Consider the following 24,871-nt stretch of genomic DNA (forward strand, 5'->3'; position numbering starts at 1 on the left):
TTGTGGGTGTTCAGAATGGTTTCATAACTATCTAGCTGAACTCCTGGGACCCAGTGATATTCCACCATCTTGCTCCTCCCTCTGAGAATCATTATGCTAACCTGTATTTTCACTTGTGTATGCCTATATAGGTTCTGTGAACTCTGCCTCAAGTGTAGCCAGATAGTAACCAAATTAACCATTTCCATACTAGTAAAACCCTTGTTGGCATCATAGGGCACATTGCAGAAGAGGGGGAATGTGTTAGATTATAAGAGCTGGTCAAAATGGGTGAAGTGTTGGAGGAGATCATCATGAGGACATGACCACCAGCTGGCAGGAGAATGGGGACCTGGGCAATCAGAGGCTCCTCACTCCTCCTGAGTCCTTGGAATATACACTCCACCTACTACTTCCACACTAGGAATTGTTTAAAACAACAGCCTTGAGAGAATAAGGTATTGTTGAGACTATTAGATTGCATATGTGACTGAACCCAATTAAGGTCTCTATATAAACTTTGGAGATTCTTGCTGGCCTGTGCAAGGATCTACATGTCTTGGGGTGCCCAACACAAGGTTCATATGTAAGTTCCCTTGCTTATTATTCCTGTCAACCACTATGCTGGAGTGGCCTGCCTCTTTCCTTTTTCGGGGCCCTGTTTGTGAACCAATAAGTAACAAGAGAGAGTTTGGATATTTAGAGTTTACACAAGAAAATCTTCATGTTTAATATCAAAATTTGTTTTGAAATGATCTATTTTAATCCAAAAGTGATATTTATAAATTGGTATTATCTGAATCAGTGTAAGAGATTTCCATTACTGCTCAGTATTTATTATTGCAAATGCAAGTTTGAGACAAAACATGAGTTTTGCATTTTAAAGCTATTTGATTATTTAAAATGTCTGATTCCCAGCTGAATTTTGGTAAAATTTCTAATTATGAAAACAATTATCAATTAGAAAAAGTGTATGACTTTTTTAATGTTTGCTATTATAAACCCAAATGTCTTTCCAAAATTATTTTCCCATTTTATTCTATTTTTACTATGTTCTTTTCTGTTAATTTTTCCATAACTTTTCTTTCTTGTCATCCTCCTTTAAGAATTTATTCTTATTATCCTCAGTATTTTATATAAACTCATCATCATCCTTGTATGTTTATTCCTCTATTATTTTCATTTTCCTGAAATCACTACTCTTGTAACAAATTCCTTTAAATATCTAGATAATAGTCACCTGATTTGGCAAATCTTTCTTCTGATTTTAAGTATTTTTTCATGTCAAACTCCATTTTCATCCTTTCAAACAGCCTACAAAGATGGACTTTATAACCTACAAAGATGGACTGAGATATATAATAGTCCTACTATTTCAAACTAAGAAATAAGACATTTTATTTGTCTTGCAAAGCCTCTTGGAGTAAAGTTTCTGCTCTCAGATTATTTTTTTGTTTTATCTAATTTGAAACTTTAAATTTTACCCTTCATTCTGGGGATGTATTATTTACTTCAAAAAGTAAACCAAGAAAAAAATTGGTATGTGGATATGAAAACATTTATTTTATATTATGTTGAGTATTAAGATTGTGAAAATAAATTTCATTCAAAACATTTGTTTCTTATTACCAAGAATAAACACCAAATATGTAATCTCAACAATGCACACAAGTGTAATTTTCAAGTTGACATTGGAACATACTGGGTTTTACCAAAGCATAAAACACATGTTGTGACTATAATTGTTGAGTAGTTGCTAAGTTCAACTGCAAGTGTAACCATGTACCATACTTTGACAGAAATCTAGATGGGAGACAGTTTTAATAGTTGTTAAGATCACAATTTCAGTCTTAACTGTTCCAAGTTCTGACTTTGCCACTGTGGTTTAATTCAAATTATTTCTGTTCTTTGGGCCTAACTTTAATTGACAGAAAAATGTAGCTAGTTAACCATAGACTACCATAAAGATTAAACAATCTTTTATATGCAGAGTATTTAACATAGTGCCTGGCTTATAGTGAGCATTCAGTGAATGGTTGCTTAATATTATTATCAGGGAATTCAAATATACTTGATCCAAATGAATGAAACTGCAAATCACAAACAAAATTAATTCTATTTAGTACCACTACTAGTATTATGCTCAGAGGAGGTGATACAGTGAGTTAAAAATGTCTCTGGATAAAGCAGAATAGGAAATTGTAGGGGTTGTGAGTGACCCAGGCTCTTATTTTAAAATCTGTATATTAATCTTGTCACTAGCAAGAGCTTTCTTTTCAGTATACTTAGAAGAATCATTATTCAACAAATATTCTTTGATTGCCTATTATGTGCTCGGCTGTGTTTACCTACCATGCAAAAGGAAATACCTCCTTTTTATGCTCTGAATACTTTCCTTTTCCACAGACATTTCCACTGGGCCTGGGAGATGGGCAATTCTATGCATGGACAGATGGTTTGAGAAGAAAGGACTGGCATGACTATGAAAGCATTCAGAAAGAGGCTATGCGCTCAGGTATGAAGTCCAGTGTAAGCCAAAGTGCTATTTTACTTACTGCAGTATCTCATTTGTCACTTAAAGGATCTCTAATTAGCATTTCTTCTATGTCTTTTGGGGATATTGGAGTCAATGTTGGAGAGAATTAAAACAATTTCAAATTTCAGAGAGAGAACAAATAATGAATAGCTTTTACAATATTAGCTTAAGAAGAGGACATACAAGTTTTAGAAATCTATAATATTTCATATTTCTGAGCTGCCTTTTAATAATCTCCAGGAAGATATTGAGATTTATAAGTGAGACTTGCCTTGGTAGACACCTGTGTTGAGTTTGATTCATTTGTTAGGGCTGAGGCATATCTAACTGACAATGCACAGTATTCAAGGAATACTACAATTCTAGGCGTTGGGGAGGCTACAGCAATTGGTTGATCACAGGATCTGGGGACCTGAGGTTGACAGTACTTGAGCAAATAGGCAGGGAGTGGAAAAGAATCAAGTAGGTCTGTATATATGCAGCAGAATTCTAGTCTTGGGCTAGAGAATATTTTACTTCTTGGAAAAAATAACAGGAAAAATTAAGTCTTTGTAGAAATACTGTAAAATTAAGTAATTGGTAATAGAGATTCAGAAAGGTGTATAATTAGACATCAAATGAACATGAGTAACATATGGTAGGAAGTCCTTATGCTTTTACTCAACCGGAGGAGATCTGGGTTTTTGTGTTTTGTTTTTGTTTTTTTTCCCCATAGTGAAGCTGCCATAGAAATAGAGAACTTCTTGTTTGGTAAAGAAATCTGGAAAGCACTGAGACACTGCATTCTAAGTCAAATCAGCAGCAAAACTGTGACTAATCACAGTATGAGGTTCTCCTGGTTAAACTTTCTCATAGCTCATTTCATCAGGAAACCTGGAGAGAGAGTATTTAAAGTTATGCAATTGTGCAGGTTGTGAACTGTTCTTTGCTCTGGGTTGGTTGTGGTTGACCTAATTAAAGTCTTCTTTCATTTTCTTCTTCCATTCCTTTTCTTTAAAAATTAAGATCTTCTCCACCCCTGCCCCCAACTTCATTAAAGTTGTTCATCCTAAGGATGTTCTCTGTTTGTCAGAGAACCAGCCTCTTCCAGGCTTCATCGTCTGCCCATCTTGGCCATGACCAGGTGAACAGTCATGAAAGTGAGTTCTTTACCAGGGTCTTCACTTTTGGGCTCTCTTATCTTTTTCTTCTATTTGCTTCATTAGCCTGTATGAATCCAGTCATCTGTTTCTCTTTCTAACCCAAGGATGCTGACATTTTTTTGGAGATGTTCATATAATTTAATCAACTGAAGCTGCAATTTATTGAACAGATATTTTGTATTAGATACTTTACATATGAATTTTATTTAAAATTCATAATGACTCTAACAGATATTATTATCCCCAATTTGCAAGAAAAGGAAGAGAGAAAAAAAGAAAAAAAACTATGGAACTGAGGTCTTTAAGAGTTTATTAAATATTATCCAAGGTCAAACAACTAATAATTTACAGAGCTAGATTAAAAATCAGGTCTTTTCATGCTCTTTTAGACCCCATTGTTAGACATCAAATAATAATATTTGGGGAATATGGAGTAATGACAAGAGCATATATGCAAGGGAGAGGCACACCTGGATTCAGAGTCTAACTTTTCTCTACATAAGCTGTGTAAGTAGCAAATCCATTTATCTTTCTGATACTATTCTTTGCAGAATTTTTGTAAGCCTTAAAGAAAATATACCTAAAGTAATTTGCTAATTATTTGGACATACTATAAACTCAACTAATGATAACTATAATTATTAATTCATCCAAGTTTCTTTCACCTAATTTGCTATGCCTAAACTTCACTTGTGCTGATGGTTTTGGATACAAAATCCAGTATTCCACATTTATTTCTGCTTCATATAACTCTGCTCCTGTATAAACATGCTGTTGCTGTCCTCATCTTATTTGGGCCAAGGGAAAGTTGACCTACCAAGAAAATTGGGAATATAAAAATTTCTCTAAGGCAGAAATTTTCTATGGAGTTAAAAAAATTTTAAATGCTAAGATATTATATGATTCATTGGAAGATAGATGACAAATGAAATAGACTAAAATTCATCATTTTTAAAAATTTTATGAAATAGAACATAAATAAAAGGACTATACATACACAAACATACAAGCAGGCACATAATCAAAATGAACATCTCTGGTCTTTAATATCCAAGCCAAGGAAAAGGATCATCTGTGTAGTGTTTTACTACCTAATTACATATACCTAAACAAATACTATTGCCTTTTTCTGTGTTTGGACTTGATCTAAAAATTGAATCATAATGTATGACTTTCTTCCTTCACTCAGAATTATTTCTGAGATTCATTTCTGTCAATGTGTGTAATTCTAGTTGATTTATTTCTACTATTGTTTAATTTTCTACAACATTCTCCTCTTTGTGGGCATCTGGGGAGTTCCTACGTTTTGGTTGTTGAATATAATGTTGCTATAAATATTTTTGTATGTGGTTCTGGGGTAGAGGTTAATTAAATTAAGAGATAGTTGACTATTTTTCACTATTGAATGATCCATTCTATAGCATATATTATTTTAATTTGCTGCCTATTTATTATCTTTAGAAATTTGTTTATATTTTAGTCACAGATTTTTTTTAGTGTTATTCCTAGAAAACTAATGTTTTATGGGTATTGTATGTGTTATTGATTTTATTGAAATTCCACATTGTTTATAGGTGGTTTATAGAAAATAAATTTTAATATTTATTTGAACTTAGAAAACTTTCTAAACTCTTCTACTAATTATAATCATTTACCTATAAGCTAGCTTAAATTTTTAATGTACATACTCATGGTATCTACAAGTAATGACAGTGGTTATTTTTTTCCATTCCAGATCTTATAATATACATTCTTTTTGTTCAGTTCTAGTAACTGCACTTACTAGGTGTTCCTGTGTAATGGTGAATAGTAGTTGTTGGTGGCAATTTTTGACTTGTTACAATTCTAAGTATAACAAATTAGACACATACCTTAATATTTTATGTCACTATTAAAAAAATAAAATTTGTTATGGTTGTTAAGCTTTCTTCAGCTAGGTTTGTTGAGAGTTTGGTTTATTTTTGTTTAAACCTAAGTGAATGCTGTTTTTAATCAAAGGTTTTTTGTTTATTTTCATCTATTGAAATAAAAAATATGATAAATGTTCTCCTTTAATCTGTTATTTGAGTAAATTATTTCTATTGATTTTGTAATGGAAATCAATTGTGCCATTCTAGACTAAATCTGTCTTTTTATTATTACTGGATTTAGTTTGTTAATATTTTATTCAACATTTTTGAGTCTTTTTATTCATGAGTGAATATTGGACATGAGTTTTTCTTTCTCATAGAGCCCTTGTCAAGTTTTCTTAACAATGTAATGATAGCTTCATAAGTTACTTGAGTAATAGTTTCTCTTTTTCTACACTTCGTAATTGGTTGTTAAATGTGATAATTATATATTTTATTTCTTTTTTTTTCATTTGTGCATCCATTTATTCTTTTTTTTAATTTTTTTTATTTTTTATAAACATATATTTTTATCCCCAGGGGTACAGGTCTGTGAATTGCCAGGTTTACACACTTCACAGCACTCACCAAAGCACATACCCTCCCCAATGTCCATAACCCCACCCCCTTACTCCCAACCCCCCCTCGCCCCAGCAACCCTCAGTTTGGTTTGTGAGATTAAGAGTCACTTATGGTTTGTCTCCCTCCCAATCCCATCTTGTTTCATTGATTCTTCTCCTACCCACTTAAGCCCCCGTGTTGCAACACCACTTCCTCATATCAGGGAGATCATATGATAGTTGTCTTTCTCCGCTTGACTTAGGTATTTTCTAATAATTAGGGAGACCTGGTAGCTAAAACTGTCTGGACCTGGACTTTTTTTGGAGTAAAGATTTTTAACTACTACTTTAAGCTTTTTAAATAGTTATAGTGCTAGTTTTTTTGTCTATTTTTCTTGCAACTATATTTTTCCAGCAATTTATTCATTACATCTAAATATTCATATTTATTAACAAATTTATTTGTAATGTTCTTAAATATTTAATGTCTGCAACATTTAAATTTATTTTGTGTTTTCTTTCAAATATCATTTGTACTTTTTTTCTTCTTTTCTTCTTAATCTATTAAACCAGGAACTTGTCAATTTTATTATTCATTGTGAAAACCAATTTTGCTACTTTATTTATGTTACCATCATATTTTTCTCATTGATTTACAGTCTTATATGTATTATTTCTTTTATTTTAATTCCTTTCATTGCTATTTTTTTTAAATTTTAAAAATAGACTCATAGCTTTTAAATTTCAGTCTACCTCTATAGACCACGGATTTAGGGCTCTCAATTCCCTTCTCAGTACCACTTTAGTACTTCACACTTCTCTGTAGTCTAATGTTTTATATTTGTTATGTTTCAGTTAGTTATATTTTAGTTGCATTTTGAAATGTCTGGACTACATAAATGCTGAAATTATCTTAAAAATAAGAAAATCCAGAAATTACCTCCTGATCAAATCTCAATAACCTTTGGAAAAGCACAGTAACATAATAGGCTGCATGCATTTCATTAAATGTCTTTGTTAAAACATTTAATATTAATAGTGTTAGTTTGTTTTGTTCTGGCAAGTGCATCTTTGATGCATATTTGGTAATTTTTGAGATATCAGGTATTTTAAATATCTGCTTTTAATTAGTTGGTGATTTTTTGGGGGGATAGGGAATATGTTGTCAAACACCACAGGTGAGTAATGAGGAAGATATGGCTTTCACCTTTCAGGAAATGAACATTTCTTGCATTAATACAATATAAACAGAAAACAGGCGATTGAAGGATAGACCCTAAGACCTTAGGTGTAGTAGCAGGGATATTTTCTAGTGCATCTGTACCCATAGAGTATACTAAATTAAGAAGATTATTTGAATTTGTTAGGAGAATTCTAACTAATGTTCATAGAAACCCAGATTTTTATTCCATAATCTTACATTTCTTTGTTTTGGGATTCGTATTACCCAGAATACTTTAAGTATAGAAGAAGTGAATTCACATAGCATTTCAGGATCAGGAAGGTTTCCTGGAAGAGGTAAACCAAATTTGTAGGCGTCCCATCCAAGTACTAACCAGGCCCGACCCTGCTTAGCTTCCGAGATCAGACGAGATTGGGCGCATTCAGGGTGGTTTTGGCCGTAGACAAGGTAAACCAAATTTGAAAGGATAAAGGTCTACTGTGATAACAGATAAATTTAGTTTTCATTTAATTAATTCCCTGATCTCTTTCTCATGAATGGTTACTAAGTCATATTTTTAGCATGACTATTTTTTCTAATTATACATTTTCTGTATATGACCTCACTGTGTCCCACTGAGTTAGTTTCAGCATCAGATTCTCATTTGAGAATTTCTTAATATTAGATTTTATCTTTTAACAGTTTATCTTTCCTTTTGAGTGGTACTGTATCAAAAAATTGAGACGCATGCTATTTGAATATCATTCACATAATTTATAAAAGCGGAGTGGAAGGAACTAAAATAGGGAATCCTTTGATATAAAAGACAATGTACAAGTTGATATTGATATGTTATTTACTACGTTATCTTATACACTATTCATTATAATTGCAATAACAGTTAGAAAGCTATTCAGGTACATTTCTCCATATATAATTTGAAAAAAGAAAGTCCATGGATTTCTGAAATCAAATAACTCTGCTTATGGCATATCCCTGACTATGGATCTAATAACTTGACCAGATGTTGAGAAGAAAATGCAGTTGGTTTAGGTAGCTGTTCCTTAATTGTATATGTGATGTTTCCTAAGTTTTGTAACATATTTCTCTAAGTGGTAAAAACATCCTTTCACACAATCCATCTAGAGTGGTGTGTATACATGTGTGCATGTGCACATATGCCCATGTGTTTTATGAAATCATTTTATGTTTATTTTATTTTATTAACATATAATGTATTATTAACCCCAGGGGTACAGGTCTGTGAATCGCCAGGTTTACACACTTCACAGCACTCACCATAGCACATACCCTCCCCAATGTCCATAACCCAACCACCCTTCCTCTGTCAACCCTCAGTTTGTTTTGTGAGATTGAGTCTCTTATTGTTTGTATCCCTCCCAATCCCATCTTGTTTCATTTATTCTTTTCCTACCCCTCAAAACCCCCATGTTACCTCTCAACTTCCTCATATCAGGGAGATCATATGACAGTTGTCTTTCTCTAATTGACTTATTTCGCTAAGCATAATACCCTCTTGTTCCATCCACGTCATTGCAAAAGGCAAGATTTCATTTCTTTTGATGGCTGCATAGTATTCCATTGTATATATATACCACTTCTTCTTTATCCATTCATCTGTTGATGGACATCTAAGTTCTTTCCATAGTTTGGCTATTGTGGACATTGCTGCTATAAACATTCGGGTGCATGTGCCCCTTTGGATCACTTACATTTGTATCTTTAGGGTAAATATCCGGTAGTGCGATTGCTGGGTCATAGGGTAGTTCTATTTTCAACTTTTTGAGGAACCTTCATGCTGTTTTCCAGAGGGGTTGCACCAGCTTGCATTCCCACCAACAGTGTAGGAGGGTTCCCTTTTCTCCACATCCTCACCAGCATCTGTCATTTCCTGACTTGTTAATTTTAGCCATTCTGATTGGTGTGAGGTGGTATCTCATTGAGGTTTTGATTTGTATTTCCTTGATGCCGAGTGATGTGGAGCATTTTTTCATGTGTCTGTTGGCCATCTGGATGTCTTCTTTGCAGAAATGTCTGTTCATGTCCTCTGCCCATTTCTTGATTGGTATGAAATCATTTTTGACACTGCTCATCTCTATTTCTAGAAAGCACTTATTTTTAGTTTTGAAATTTGAAAATTGTCTTGTCCAATTTTCTTTGTGTCTTAATTCTAAGGATTTTCACTGTGTTTATCACTGGTTTTTGGATTTCATTATGTGTGAACTCAACATGAAAAAAGCTCTTCTTAACTCTTGTATTTGATCTATTTCTTTGAAACAGATTATCCTCTTGTATAATCATATCAACTTATGCATTTTACTATAAGCCTCAGGAATCTTATGAAATTGTATCTAACTTTTCTCTACTTCTATTTGTCTTAGCTAATGATAGTTTTGAATATTCAAAGTTTTCATTAAGTCTTATCATTTTATTCATTTATTCATTCACTTGTCCAAAAAATGCTTTTTAATGTCACTATATTTCAAATATTGCTCCAAACTCCAGAGGAAAAAAATAGACAAAAATGAATTACATGGCTCTTGAAAAGTGTGCAGCATGGTTGAAGGACATTTCACTGTTATCAAACAGTGATCAAACCTTTGATCAAACCTTTGATCTCTCTTAGCTAAATTATTTCAGTAGCCTACCAACTGTTCTCCTTGTCCCATAGTCAGCTCTTCAATTAGCAACTAGAGGAATCTTCATTTGACTCATCTGCTCAAAAGCCTACAAATTCTGGCCATCATAATAAAAATTAAATCCAAAATAATTCCCTGATTATGAGGTCCAACATTATCCATCCCTACTTTTGTCACTTTCCTGGTCTCCTACTGATCGATACTTGGTCTCTCCACTGGTTACATCGTTTATCCTCGAGCATGCTAAACAAGTTGCAGGATTTTCACTTGCTATTCCTGCTGCCTGGAATGCCGGTAATTTGTATCTTCCAAACCAGTTTCTACTTCAGAAGGTCACAAGACTATGTATCACCTGTATAGACATTTTGCCAGTCAGCATATTATCATATATAGGTATAGTCTTTTTCATTCACTTTCTATCCCTTTGCTCTACTTAATTTTTATAGCAATTATCTATCTATCTATATAGATATATTTAATGAATTAAAAAATATAATTCCTTGTAATACAATCACTTGCCCAAGGGCTCTAAATCACAACATTATCTTTAATCATTTAATCATCAGGCTTTTTGAATAATGACACTCCTGTATGAGTAAGTTTTGTGAGGGCACCTATGTGACTCAGTTGGTTAAACTCTGACTCTTGGTTTTGGCTCAGGTCATGATCTCAGGGTTCTGAGATCAATTCTCCTGTCAGCTCCATGCTGAGTGTGGAGCCTGCTTAAGATTCTCTCTCTCCCTCTCTCTTTGGCTTCGCACCACCCCCTTTGATAAAAAAAGAAAAGGAGGAAGAAAGGAAGGAAGGAGGGAAGGAAAAAGTATTGTGAAAACTTGACACAACATGGTTTTTACTTTTCCCTCCTGGAGATTAGATCCTAGGATCCTGTAAACCTTATGATCTAAGTTACCAAATGTTCATACCTAATTATTGTGAATTTTCACTGCAAAACATCTAAAGAATATGAATTAAAACACTATTTGAGATGGAGGAATGCACCATACTTTAAAATGATTAACAGAGGCTTTCCTAAGTTCCTTTAAACAACAGCTCCCTTTAGTGCTGATCAGGGACCCATTTTGTTCTTAAATGTCTTTATTCTACATAATTGAACAATATTACTAACCAAACAGAATGGGAAGCAGAAATGTGCATCATCGCTTTCTGTATCTTCACTTAATAAACTTCTATTACTTAAAAAAAGAGAAAGAAAGAAAGAAAGAAAAAACAAATGTGCTTCATCTGGGAGATACAGTAACTACTTTGCATTGAGGAAGTAAAACAATGGTAATTTTGCTATAACTACTATGTCTCTTAAAAACAATATATGGTATCTTTTTTTTTTAATCACTAGCAACAAAGAGCATTGTTATTGTTAATGATTTCAGAGTAATTTATACATCTATGATGTTTTCTCAGTAAATTTTGCAATGAGATTTATTGAGAGGTGGTCAACATTGGGAATTATTACCAAAATAACATTCATTATTATTCATTAGGTTAAAATTAACTTTTAATGAAATATTTCCATTGACAGTCATTGTATAATAATGAAAATGTAAAATGGAAGTGAAAAGATTATGAGCATTCTGTTAAGATGTATCATTTATATGTCTAATAATAGAACAAAATTTAGCTGAATTGGACTGAGTGACATTAGTGAAAAACCACTTCAACATCATAATATGAAAGTAGCAGTAGAAATATCTCAGGATAGGGTACCAGGTGGTGGGTATTATAGAGGGCACGGATTGCATGGAGCACTGGGTGTGGTGCAAAAAATAATGGAAAGCTGTTATGCTGAAAATAAATAAAAAATAAATTTAAAAAAGAAATATCTCAGAAGATTTATTAAACTGCAATGAGTTTGTATTTTAAAAAAAAGACAAAATTAATTTTTAAAATAGTGCAACTTACTTTTTTTTTTTTGCAAAACTCACAATATCTCTATTTAGAAATATCAACTTCCCATGGGCAAATGTGCATTAAATTAATTGCTATTATTTTTCATATTAGTAAAATGTGGTTTAATGATGGCACCTGTGACACAGTTATTTTAAGCATTAATTAAATTATATAATTAAACTGGACTGTAGTTATCCTCAGTTAATGGCTATTTGTATATTTATAGATCCCTGATTACTATGCCTATGTGATTATATTTGAATCAGCTGTAATTTGAATAATTTTTCTTGTGCTTTCGAATCTAGCCAATTGACACAAAATCTCCCAATAATTGTCATGAGAGGGTTCATATTAACACATACTTCAAGTGGAGCTATCTCTCTTCACTTTAGGTTTCATTCTTAAAAGGCAAACATCTTGTAAGCACCTGTCCCAAACCTGTATCCAATCTGGTATAGTGCTTATGTTTTGTAAAAAATCTCTTTTATATGGTAGCTGTGATTATTATCAATTTTTTTCTGGCTATAAATGCCCCATATTTTGGAGGAGCTATATGAGTAGATCATAATCCTTGATCATGAAGTAATGTGAAAATGTTCTGCTGAAGTGAGATGATCTCTGATAAGAGCCAAGAAGGAAAAGATGAGAAACATCTAGTAAAAGAAAGGATTTGAATCTAAATGGATCAAGTAAACTAAGGTTAAATTGATTTTATGCCTGCCATTCATTTTCCTGAAGTCTTGCACTCAATTTTGTTCTTCCCAATTTTAAACCTTTCCTGTACAGCTTTGACATAAGTAAGTGTAAGTCTGTATTTTCTATCAGCTTTTCACACAGAAAACTCTTAACACCCACTATTACTTATACCTCAACTCTAATGGTAATCTTTCTATTTCTCAACTCTAATGGTAAATCTTTAAACTCCATGAAGTTACATTTGTTATTTTTGCTGTGGCTTTAATTTTAGTGGGACTTAGAACCATCCTTACATTTAGTGTAATACAGTTTATGGACTTATGCAGTGTATGTAAGTTTTTGGAAGAAGAGTGAGAGAACAAAAAATAAAGAATACATTTTTGATGACCTGGGACTCTGCTGTCACCAGTATGAGAGTAACAAAGATTTATAATATACTAATCCTATCGCAACTGAGAGTTTCCTAAGATTTGAGGGACTGTAATTCATTCAACCTTAAATGACCAGGATTGCATTGTATTTTAGGCATAATTCATAGAGATTCAAGTGATTATTTGAATATCCTCCAAAATTCTTATCCAAGATCTGGCAAAAATGTTTCAGTAATGAGTCCTGGGCCTTCTTGGCTCTATTATCTATGAGTGCTACAGAGGAAATATGTGTGTTTACCCACTAGGGAAGGAAAAGTGCCAGTGCCTGAAACTGATGGCAACACTTTCTAGACACTGGCTTCAGAACCATAAATGCCAGTTTGACTCGATTCTCTCTGAGTGAAGAGCAGTCTTCATGCCAGATGAAAGCAACTGGGCCTTCTGACACTTTAGTAGTCATAGAAACGTGACTTAAGTGATCCTCAGGAATACTAGAAGCTCAGAGTAGGATTCTTTTCTTTTCTTTTCTCTTTTCTTTTCTTTTCTTTTCAAGGACTGTTTCATTTTTAAGGAAAATATTGCTGCCCCAAAATATGTATAACAAACTTGCATTGTTTATAAAACATAGACATTATAATCTACTGGAAAAAGAGATTTAATGCATAAAGAATTATATTTAATACAGTATTTGGTTTACTGATGTGAAATGACCATGAAAGTACAATGGAATTAGTATTATCAGGCATTTAATAATGATTTTAATTTCCATGGTGACCAACTGAGCCTTAGGGATCCAAATTCATTATTGGGCTAAAATTACTAGATTAACTTAATTGACATTGACCTAGATAACAAACTACTAGAATCTAATGGTACATATTAATTTGGATATATACATCAGAATCCACTCATGCATATAAAATTCTTTTTATTTTATATTAAAGAATAACGATCATTGAGGAATAACCCTCGAAATTATAGCAAGTGTTTTATAAACAAAGAAATTATTGGATTGACATTTAATTTTTTAGCTTTTGTGTTTTGTCATAATAGAAATGTTTTATGCAACTTGATAAAATATTTTGTAAGCTTTCTGACATATGCATTGTGAGCATTTTTATAACCAGTACAAGGATGCTAATTGTATTCTCCAAATTTGGAAAGTCAGTGTCATACTTATGATAAAGACCTAACATTTTTTTACTACCAATCCTATACTATTCTTTAGTTTATTCTACATTCCTATTATTTCATTCTTTCTATGTGCGTAGTGCCTTAACATGAGTCCAGTGATTTCTTGCACATTGCCTCAATGTTCCTCACAAAAATCCTATAAAGAATGGTCAAATGTTACTCATCTTATTTTAAAATAAAGAAGCAAATCTAGAAAGATGATTTTATACATATACATGTGTCACTTTATGCATGTGATCCATACATGTACATGAGATATATCTATATATAGATATCTATATATATGTATGAAGTGATCATATATGCACACACATCCCCTTTCAAGTTGATGCCACACATAGCTCCAATAAATTCTGGGACAACTTTATTTTCATATTTGCTGCTTCTTATCTCATTATTGACTTCCTGCTTCAACTATTTGTCATCTATAGTATATGTAACCTGAATTGCCCTGTGCTTTGTTCACCTGTGTATGAATGGAGATGCTCTCAATAGCGATGACTCAATTTCTCTGACTCTTGCTCTCCCTTAATTATAGCTCCCTTAATCTCCTCTCTACAAAACCTCACCATACTTCTGAACTCCCTGGAAGTCAGTGTAAGTTTACTAACTCACTAATGTCCCTACTCCTTTACTCTGACCTTAAATTGATGACTGATGGTAGATAGCTACTGGAAGTCACTACAAGTTTACTAACCCACTAATATCCCTATTCTTTTACTCTGACCTTACACTGATGACTGGTGGTAGATAGCTACTCAAGTTCAGCATCTTATAGCCACGAGTACCGGGACCCTGTCTCTGGTGCTCCCAAAGTAACACATCATCATGTCCCTAAGGCGTTTATTTTTCTGTGTTTTCTGGCCCTGCACCTGACAGTTCTCTGTGGAAGTGGTCAGGGGAATTCTTTCCTCTGCTTTGTGTAGCACCTTGTAATGTAGGCCATAAGTTTGCAATTCACTCTCCCCCAGATATCCTCATACAAAACAGCTCCTTCAAATGGCTCTTTTGTCAAAAGGACTCAGCTACAAGTTTCTAAAATCAGTCTGCGAACCAATATCAGATAGACACCAACTGGTTGTTCTACTCTTGCTTCCCCTAACCAACTACTTGCCTCCCCTATTCAAGCATTTGCTTGTGTACAATATGAATATGTGAAAACCTGCAAGAAAATAAACTAAAACCAGTAGATACCTCCAAGATAGTTTATCAGGTGAGTTAAATCTCACCACTGGGGACAAGGGGATTCAAGCTGAGATGCCCCACCCTGTCCCAGTAAATACAGACTAAGCTCTAGATGTAAATATAAGTCAGATGATTCTATTTTCCTTTTTCAATATACTTTTATGTTAGAATAAGCAGACATGCATAAATTCTTAGCAATCTAAACCATTATAAATTATATTTAACTAATTTTAATCAAAATTATAATGTAAAAATATTAGTAAACTAATAAATGCTTATAGGATAATTTTCAAGTTCATAAACAATTGTATTAAAATGTTACTTTAAACTACTAAAATAAAGGATGCTACCTCTTTTATGAAAGAGATTTTTCATCAATATTTTAGAATAATGAACAAAATGCATTTGGCAAAGAACAATGCAATACTTTTTTTTTTAAGTGGAATATACATTTCCTATAAGGTGTTTCAACTATGAAAAGAAACTTTTGAATATTTCTTTAAATATAATAATGCATCAGTTTCTTTATGTCGAAAGGAATAAGGACACACAGTGAGAGTGCATCCATCGGCTTCATGGACATTTATTTTAACAATAAACCAAAGTGCCAAAAAGCAGGAAATAATTTCATAAACAAATTGCCTGGACTTGAGTAAAATCTGAACATTGAGCATGCTACAGTGTAGCACTAGGAATCTCCCAGCAGCTTTGTCACTGCACAGCAAGAATAGTGAGCTTAGAAAAGCTCTTTCTCCCTGTCTAGTGAGGAGTTCTTTCTTCTGCATCTCAGTGCCTATTCTTTCTTTTCTCCCTTTCTCTAACGACTAGCTTCTTTACTTAACTCTGGGGAAAATGTTCTAAAAGTGAGAATGTGACTGGTTAGAGCAGTCACCAATCAGTTTAGGTTATGACTATGGTGTAAATCAGTCATGTCTGGCTTCCTCAAACACAATAGGACACCTCGGTGTGAGATGATTCCATTTGGTTCAGGTAGGAAGCCATCTTGAAAACCTTGGCCAGAGTACAATTGAAACTTGTTATAAAACATAGTGAATGTTATATTCTGAATCAGTTTTAGCCATTATTCAGAATGGATCAATAAATATAGCAGACACTTAGAGCACACTGTGTCATATAGTCAATTTTTATGTTCTTCTGGTTATTCTAAATAACAGTATCTCCCCTTAAATAAAGAGATGTCAGGGACAGGATGATGTGATCAAAGCTTATATCAGGCTTCTCCAGAGAAGCGGAACCAACAGATGCATATATGTATGGAATATGTATATACTTATGGAGATAGATTTGTTTTAGCAAATTGGCTCACCCAGTTGTGGAAGGAGCTTGATAAGTCCAAAATCTGACGGGGACTCAGGAAAAGAGTTGCAGTTCAAGTCCAAAGAGAGTCCACTGATAGAATTCCTTCTTGATCAGAAGTCAGCCTTTATTCTAGTAAATTCTTCAAGTGATTGGGTGAGGTCCAACCACTGACAACCACAATGTCTACTGATTTAAATGTTAATCTTTTTTAAAAGATTTTATTTATTTATTTGTCAGAGAGAGACAGAGCCCATAAGCAGGGTAAGCAACAGGCAGAGGGAGAAGCAGGCTCCCTGCTGAGAAAGGAGCCTGAGGTGGGTCTCAATCCCAGGACCCTGGGATCATGACCTGAGCCAAAGGCAGATGCTTAACCAACTGAGTCACCCAAGGTGTCCCAGATGTTAATCTTATCCAAAAACATCCAGAATAATGTTTGACACATACCTGGGCACAAGGGTCTAGGCATGTTGACACATAAAACTAACCATCACAAGGCTCAACAGGGCCCGAGTAGATGCAGGAATTAATGCTGTTTGGGCCAGGGAAAGCCTGAACCCCAGCCTGGAGGGTCCTGAGCAAGTGAACTGATTCTTCTCTATGGCTGATACTGGGAGAAGACCAGATTTTGCAACTGAAAATTCTAGGAATAGACAATTCTAGGAACAATTCTAGAAATATACTGACCCCTTAATAAGGGACAAGTGATTTAATCCCTTCTGACTCATTCAGGTATGGTTACCAAGAAAGAACAGGTGAAACTGAATTTCAAAGGAAAGCAAAACTGAGATTAAAAAGGAGGGTAATAGTCATCTAAGGAGGCTGACAGCCTGAGAAAGAAACACAAGAGGGGTACTTCCACATAACGGTGGAAATCTAGTGAAATAGAATTTCAGGAAAGGACAGAAGATAGATAGTCTAGTGAAAAACAACAGCAAGGAGGCATTCGAAGAGGATCAATTTGCCCATGCACAGGACTTTCTGGAACAAAGAATGTTACTTTCAACTTAAAACATTTAATGTAAGTATAGAAGGGCTTTTGAGACACATATTTGTGGACAGGAAGATTAAATATAAAAAAATGTCAAAATAGCACAGAAACTATAGTCAGAAAGGTTAAAACTATAAACAGATACATGAATTCAAACAACTGAAAAAGAAAATAATTTAGAAAAATATTAAAAGAAAATGTCATGGCTCTCAAGAATATTTCAGCCCAAAGATGACAACATGGATGAAAAGAGACACACCTAAGAATATGTTAGTTAAATTTTTTTCCAAATTAGGGTAAAAATAATCCTTTTAAAATCTCTTGGTAGAGTAAAAAGTTATACAGAGAGGAAAGATAACCAGTCTGTCATTAAAATCTTCCTCTACAACTCTACAAATTAGAGGAGAGGGAATATATATACATTCAGTATATACAAAGTTGAGAGAATATATTACACAAACACCTCTTCTAAGTATAATAATTTAGAAAGAATTCCAGCCAAGGAACAAATAAAATAAAATCTTCAATATAAGGAAAAATTTTAAAAAGTGGGCAACATATAGTGAAGAATTTTAAAAATCTACATAAAGAGAGGATAAAAATGAAATAATATTAAGTGTTGAAAGTGGCACGCCATCTTATCAAGGATGGAGAGGTATTTAGACAGTAATAATGTTCTAAAGGTGTCTTGAGGGAAAAGATGAAGTGTGGGGAAGTACAAGAATTTTAAAGGTCCATCTTATTAGAAGCAGTGCCATGGTGGGAAGAGGTATTTGGTATTTTGTTTTCATATGGTAGCAAATAAGTAGGCATATGGTTAAGAGTGCCATGAAATAGTTAGTAAAATATTAGGGAGAAAATCACTAAATAATATAGCAAGGGACCTCATATACTGGTGAAGAATAAAATAATATTATTTTGAGAACATATGAAGTTGACAAATTTCGAAAATATCTGATCTATAAAAACAACAATTTCCTTAAGTTCAACCTAATACAGTATATGAACATACAAGTTTACAAAGAGCATGGAATAATAAAGACAGATTGCTAATGAAATGACAAGCACTATTTTATTTAGAGGATCAGAATACAAGTACAGTCGTAACTTTTTTTTTAAGATTTTTATTTATTTATTTGACAGACAGATCACAAGTAGGCAGAGAGGCAGGCAGAGAGAGAGAGAGGAGGAAGCAGGCTCCCCACTGAGCAGAGAGCCCGATGCGGGGCTCGATCCCAGGACCCTGGGATCATGACCTGAGCGGAAAGCAGAGGCTTTAACCCACTGAGCCACCCAGGCGCCCCCAGTCATAACTTGTTTTATTGCCCTTCACTTTATTGAGCTTTGTGGATATTGCATTTTTTACTAATTGAAGACTTGTGGCAATCCTGCCTGGAAAGAGTCTCTGGGTGCTATTTTCCCAACTGCAACAAAGTCACTTTTTGTCTTTGTGTCACATTTTGATATTCTTGCAATAATTCAAACATTTTCATTATTATTCTGTCTATTATGGTGATCTGTGATTAGTGATCTTTAATGTTACTACTGTAATTGTTTTGGCGGTGCTGCCAACCATGTCCATATAAAACAGCAAACTTCATTGATAAACATTGTGTGTTCTCCCTTCTCCACCTACTGGCCATTTCCCCATTGCTCTGCTCTTCCTAGGTCTCCCTATTCTCTAGATAAAATACAAGAATAACCCTGCAATGGCTTCGAAGTGTTCATGTGAAAGGGGAAGTTACATGTCTCTCATTTTAAATTAAAAACTAGAAAGGATTAAACTTAGTGAGGAAGGCACGTTGAAAGCTGAGATAGGCTATAAGTTGGAGTTCTTGTATCAAACAACTAAATTGTAAATGCAAAGGAAAAATTCTCGAAGGAAATTAAAAGTGTTACCCAAATGATCCCCTTCACATGAGAAAGTAAAATAGACTTTTTGCTGTTAAAGAGGAAGTTTTAGTGGTCTGGGTAGAAAATCAAACCAGCCACATTTCCTTAAGCTAAAGCCTGACCAGAGAAAGGCCCTGACTTTCTTCAATTCTAGAAAGGCAGAGAGAGGTGAGGACTGCAGAAGAAAAGTTTCAAGCTGGCAGAGGTTGATTCATGAGGTTTAAGGAAAGAATATGACTCCATACTAAAGTGCAAGGTGAAGCAGCACATGCTGATGTAGAAGCTGCAGCAGGTTCCCCTGCAGATCCAGCTCAGATAACTAATGAAGGTGGCTACACAAAACAACAGATTTTCAATTAAATGAAGCCACCTTAAATTGGAAAAAGGTGCCATCTAGGACTTTCATAGCTAGAGAGGAGAAGTCAATGCCTGATATCAAAGCTTCAAAGGACAGGCTGACCTTCCTGTTAGGGGTTACTGCAGCAAATGACTTAAGTTGAAGCCAATGCCCATTTACCATTCCAAAAACCCTAGGGCTCTTAAGAAATATGAGAAATCGACTCTGTGCTATAGAAATGGAACAATAAAGCCTAGGTGATAGCACATATGTTTGTAATATGCTTTAGTGAATATTTTAAGCCCACTGTGGGACCTATGGCTCAGAAAAAATAAATAAATAAAGGTTCCTTTTAAAGTATGACTGCTAATTGACAATGAACCTGGTCACTCAAGAACTCTGATGGAGATGGACAATGAGATTAATGTTGCTCTTGTGCCTGCTCACACAGCATCCATTCTGTAGCCCAGGGATCAAGGATTAACTTTGACTTTCAGGTCTTTTTTAAGAAATACATCCCGTAAATCCCTAGATACCACAGATTATGATTTCTCTGATGGATTTAGATAAAGTAAGTTGAAAGCTTTCTGGAAAGAATTCACTATTCTGGGTGTTATTACGAACATTCAAGATTCAGGAGAAGAGGTCAAAATAGCAGTAAGAACTAGAGTTTGGAAGAATTGAATTCCAACCCTCAAGGATGACTTTGAGGGCTTCAAGACTTCAGTGGGGAAAGTAACTGGAGATTTAGTGGAAATAGCAAGAAAACTAGGATTAGAAGTGAATCCTGAAGATGTGGCTGAATTGCTGCAATTTCATCATAGAACTTGAATGGATGGGGAGTTTCTGCTCAGGGATGAGCAAAGGAGTTTTTTTGAGATGGAATATACTCCAGGTGAAGATGCCATAAGATTGTTGACATGATGAAAAGGGATTTAGAATATTACAAAAACTTAGTTGATAAAACAGAGACAGAGTTTGAGAAAACTGACTCCAATTTTGGAAGAAATTTTATTGTGGGTAAAATGCTATCAAAAAATCACATGCTACAGAGAAGTCATTCATGAATGGACGAGTCAATTACTGTGGCAAACTTCATTGTTGTCTTATTTTGGGAAATTGCCACTGCCACCCCAGTCTTCAGCAACTACCACTCTGATCAGTCAGCAGTCATCAACATCAAGGCAAAACCCTACATGAGCAAAAATATTTAAATTCGCTCAAAGCTCAGATGATTGCACTTTTTAACAGTAAAATATTTTTAAAATTAAAGTATGTGAATTCTTTAGACCCAATGTTATTGCATACTTAATTGCTTATAGTGTAAATATAACTTGAAAGTACACACTGGAAAAACAAAAAATTCTCAATTGACTTGCTTTAGTGCATGCTCATTTTGTTGCAGTGGCTAGAGCCAAACTGCGCTATCTCCAATGTGTCTGTTCTATATTTTACAGGCTAAATTAAAAATAATGTTAAACTCTGGAATCCTACAGCGTGGGTCATAAAATTTGAGAAAATTTAGAGGTCAATGTGAAATAGTGATCAGAGAAAGTATGAGAGACAGAGGTGGAAATTAAGTAAGGGCTTTTAAGAAGTAGAGAGAATCCTGGACTCAGGATAGGGAAAGAGACCTGAGCACAAAAGATGGAGAAAATTATTTAAATGTTGGAATGGATTGTCATAAGAATGCCATGACCAGTGTGAAGACAGAGGAATGTCTTAGATAGTAAGATGTGATCAGCATGTGAAAACCTGGTTTAAAGTGAGCCAGTCTATTTCATAATGACAGGCATTTAAGCAGTCTAAGTCATGCTCAAGTTGTGCCATTCTTTTAAACATAGTTAAGATAATACTGAGTATCAGTTGATACAATGAGTGGCATTTCTGAAGTGAGACATCACAAGTCACTCTGCAAGCTTGTGTGTGACTAGGAGGTCACGTTGTGATCATGATAGATGTTCACATCAATTCACTTTCTCTGAAAATGTGAGAATGTAGTACAATCAATGCCTTTGTTCCAAGTATGTCATCTTCAAGAAGCATAGTTACCAATGAAATGCATGTCACTGAACATATTTATTTTTTGGCTTTCTTTCCATTTCTTTGTTTTAGAATCTGGAAGACAGGCTTTCTAAAATGAAGATATGTATCAATAATGAATAAAACTTTAATTATTTGAGGGGCGCCTGGGTGGCTCAGTGGGTTAAGCCTCTGCCTTCGGCTCAGGTCATGATCCCAGGGGCCTGGGATCGAGTCCCGCATTGGGCTCTCTGCTCAGCAGGGAGCCTGCTTCTCTTCATCTCTCTCTCTGTCTGTCTCTCTGCCTATTTGTGATCTCTCTCTCTGTCAAATAAATAAATAAAATCTTAAAAAAAAAAAAAAAAACTTTAATTATTTGAATGAATGTTAATATTGAGGAACCCAGAAGCATAACACTGATAGACACTTCAAAACCTACCTAAAGCTTTCAAACAACCCACCAGCCAAAAAGGCCAGTGATTACAATCACAAAACAAAGGTTAATAATAGAATCTTATTTACTACAACTTCTTTATTTTTTTATCTTTTATTTTTTTAATTTAAATTCAAATAGCCAGGAAACCTGGATGGCTCAGCCAGTTAAGCGTCTGCTTTTGGCTCAGGTCAGGATCTTAGGTTCCTGGGATTGAGTCCCACATCAGGCTCCTTGCTCAGCAAGGAGCCTGCTCCTCCCTCTGCTTGCTGCTCTCTCTCTCTCTCTCTCTCTCTGATAAATAAATAAAATCTTTAAAAGGAAAATAAATAAATTCAATTAATTATTCATTTCACATATAGGGTTCAATAATTCATCGGTTATGTATAACACCCAAACTCACCATATCATGTGCCTTCTTCATGATAAGAAATCAGCATTCTGCTAAAAATAGTTTGTAATAATCTACACAGGATCTTCACTCCATTTCCACAAAAAGGAATGCCAACCCTTGATGAGGCACCTCTCTCATTTGTGCTAGAAAATGTCAAGAATGAGAAGTCCAAACTGAAAACATTTAACACTGAAGAAAGAGGAATAGGAATTTCTCAGCATAATTAAAAAATAAAAAGATTGGGTATTATGAATTAGGAATTAGTAGTGAGTTCGGCTATGTATTTATAGCCTCTGTATGTGAAATTTTAATGGTACAAAAGTAGTTCTGCTTTGTCTGGTTCTGTGTTCTTGATCTGTTCTTCTCCGTCCGGATGGCTTTATTTCCTCTCACTGTTTAGTTTACACACACACACACGCAAGACCTAGAAATGTTCACTTTTAGTCACTTACTAAACATTTTCACCTTTCCCATAAAGTATAAAATGCTTCATGTAAACAATATTTTATACCTTTTTATAGAACAGAAGAATAACAGAGAAATCAGAATAGGAGTAACAATGATAAAGAGTTTAAAACCATTCATTCTACAAGTTCATTGTTAAACAATTATGTATTTCAGAGTACACTGGTTTCCAATTCCATCAAGAGAAGAGATACATATTACTGAGTTCATATTAGTCTGGATGGTCTTAAATTATTCAAATGGCTTAATTACTACCCATTAAAATAGTTTCATACATCAACTTTCATTTTGGACTTTTCTCCTGTTTAGATGGAATTTTATATTAAGTGTGCTTTCATTTATGTGTCCTTATTTTTAATCGACTTTGGGAGTTATTCAGTCATTTAACAAAATTTATTATAATAAATTATGATTAAAGTGGCTTGCAGAAAATCAAACACAATAGAAATTTGCTTAATTTGTTTATATAAGACATCCTTAAACAGCTGTGTTATAGGGTCTTATGTCCTTAAAAGATGATTTTACATTTTAAACAATTGCTTAATGTCATAAAAGACTGTAAGATTCATTTCCCCCCTGAGAGTTTGTATTTGAACCACAAAACTTCTGCAAATATTCAGGTATGCTATCTCTGACAAAAGTACTTAGAATACTGTTTAATTTAGTCCTCACTAACTTGACAACCCTCTAACGCTTCAAATCATTAGAGTTATCACAGTTTGCTTTGTAGGTGCATGAAAATGGTTTCATTGCCACTTACTTCTTAAATCACTGTACTGCCAAGTAAACGGAAAACTCATCAATGAAGTCTGTTGAGTTAGTTGAAAGAGCTAAAGATAATAGTGGTTTGTTAATATATTAAAGATAGAAAGTAAATATTTAAAAATCTATGCTATTTTTAACAATGAGTGATGCTACTGACCTTCAAATAGACCATACCTTGGGCATTTTTTCACTAAAGAAACCAGTTACTTCCAAATAGCTCCAAAGACTAATGTCGCCTTTATTTCTCCTTTTTGTTTCTCTTTCTACTTACATTGCATATTATGATTTTACTTATACTCTAAATAAAATGCATGCATAGACATATACATTTACACATGAGTACATCTGGGTAATTGAGGGATTATGGACAATTTTTCTTTCATTCTTCGTGCTCTTGTATTTTCCCTAGGTGTTCTGCAATGACTATGTTTGGCTTTTATAATTGAAATTATACTGTACATGTTTGATTGATTGATTGATTGATTGAATATTTTAGTACAGTTAACACACATGTTACATTAGCTTCAAGTATACAACATAGTGATTTGACAGGTTTATAGTTTATGCTGTGCCCTCTATATGGGTAGTTACCAACTGTCACCATCTAACAGTATTACGATATCATCGACTACATTCCTCATTCTGCTCCTTTTCTTCCCATGACTTGCTCATTCAGACTGAAAGCCTGTATCTCTCACTCGCCTTTCCCCATTTTGTCTATCAACCTACCCCTTTCCCCTCTAGCAACTATCATTTTGTTTTCTTTACATATATGTGTATTTTGAATTTAAAAAAAAATGGGGGTGCCTGTTGGCTCAGTTGGTTAAGTGTCTGACTTGATTTCACCTCAGGTCATGATCTCAGAGTTGTGAGATCAAACTTCAGGTTGGGCGTCATGCTGAGCATAGAGTCTGCTTAAGATTCTCTCTCTCCCTCTAACCCTCCACCTACCTCACTCACTCTCCCTCTATAAAA

General features: G+C 34.2%; 1 protein-coding gene across 2 annotated transcripts in view; it reads left to right on the top strand.

The window, feature by feature from the left end:
* GALNTL6 (polypeptide N-acetylgalactosaminyltransferase like 6) overlaps nucleotides 1-24,871 on the top strand; it is a 1,222,158-nt gene that overhangs the window by 435,564 nt on the left and 761,723 nt on the right. For both annotated transcript variants that reach the window (XM_032332218.1, XM_032332219.1), the window contains exon 3: nucleotides 2,386-2,494. In XM_032332218.1, coding sequence (XP_032188109.1) covers nucleotides 2,386-2,494 — 109 coding nt within the window. The remainder of the gene's footprint in view (nucleotides 1-2,385; nucleotides 2,495-24,871) is intronic.

Source organism: Mustela erminea, chromosome 2 (assembly GCF_009829155.1).
Source record: "Mustela erminea isolate mMusErm1 chromosome 2, mMusErm1.Pri, whole genome shotgun sequence".
In the NCBI taxonomy this organism is placed as follows: domain Eukaryota; kingdom Metazoa; phylum Chordata; class Mammalia; order Carnivora; family Mustelidae; genus Mustela; species Mustela erminea.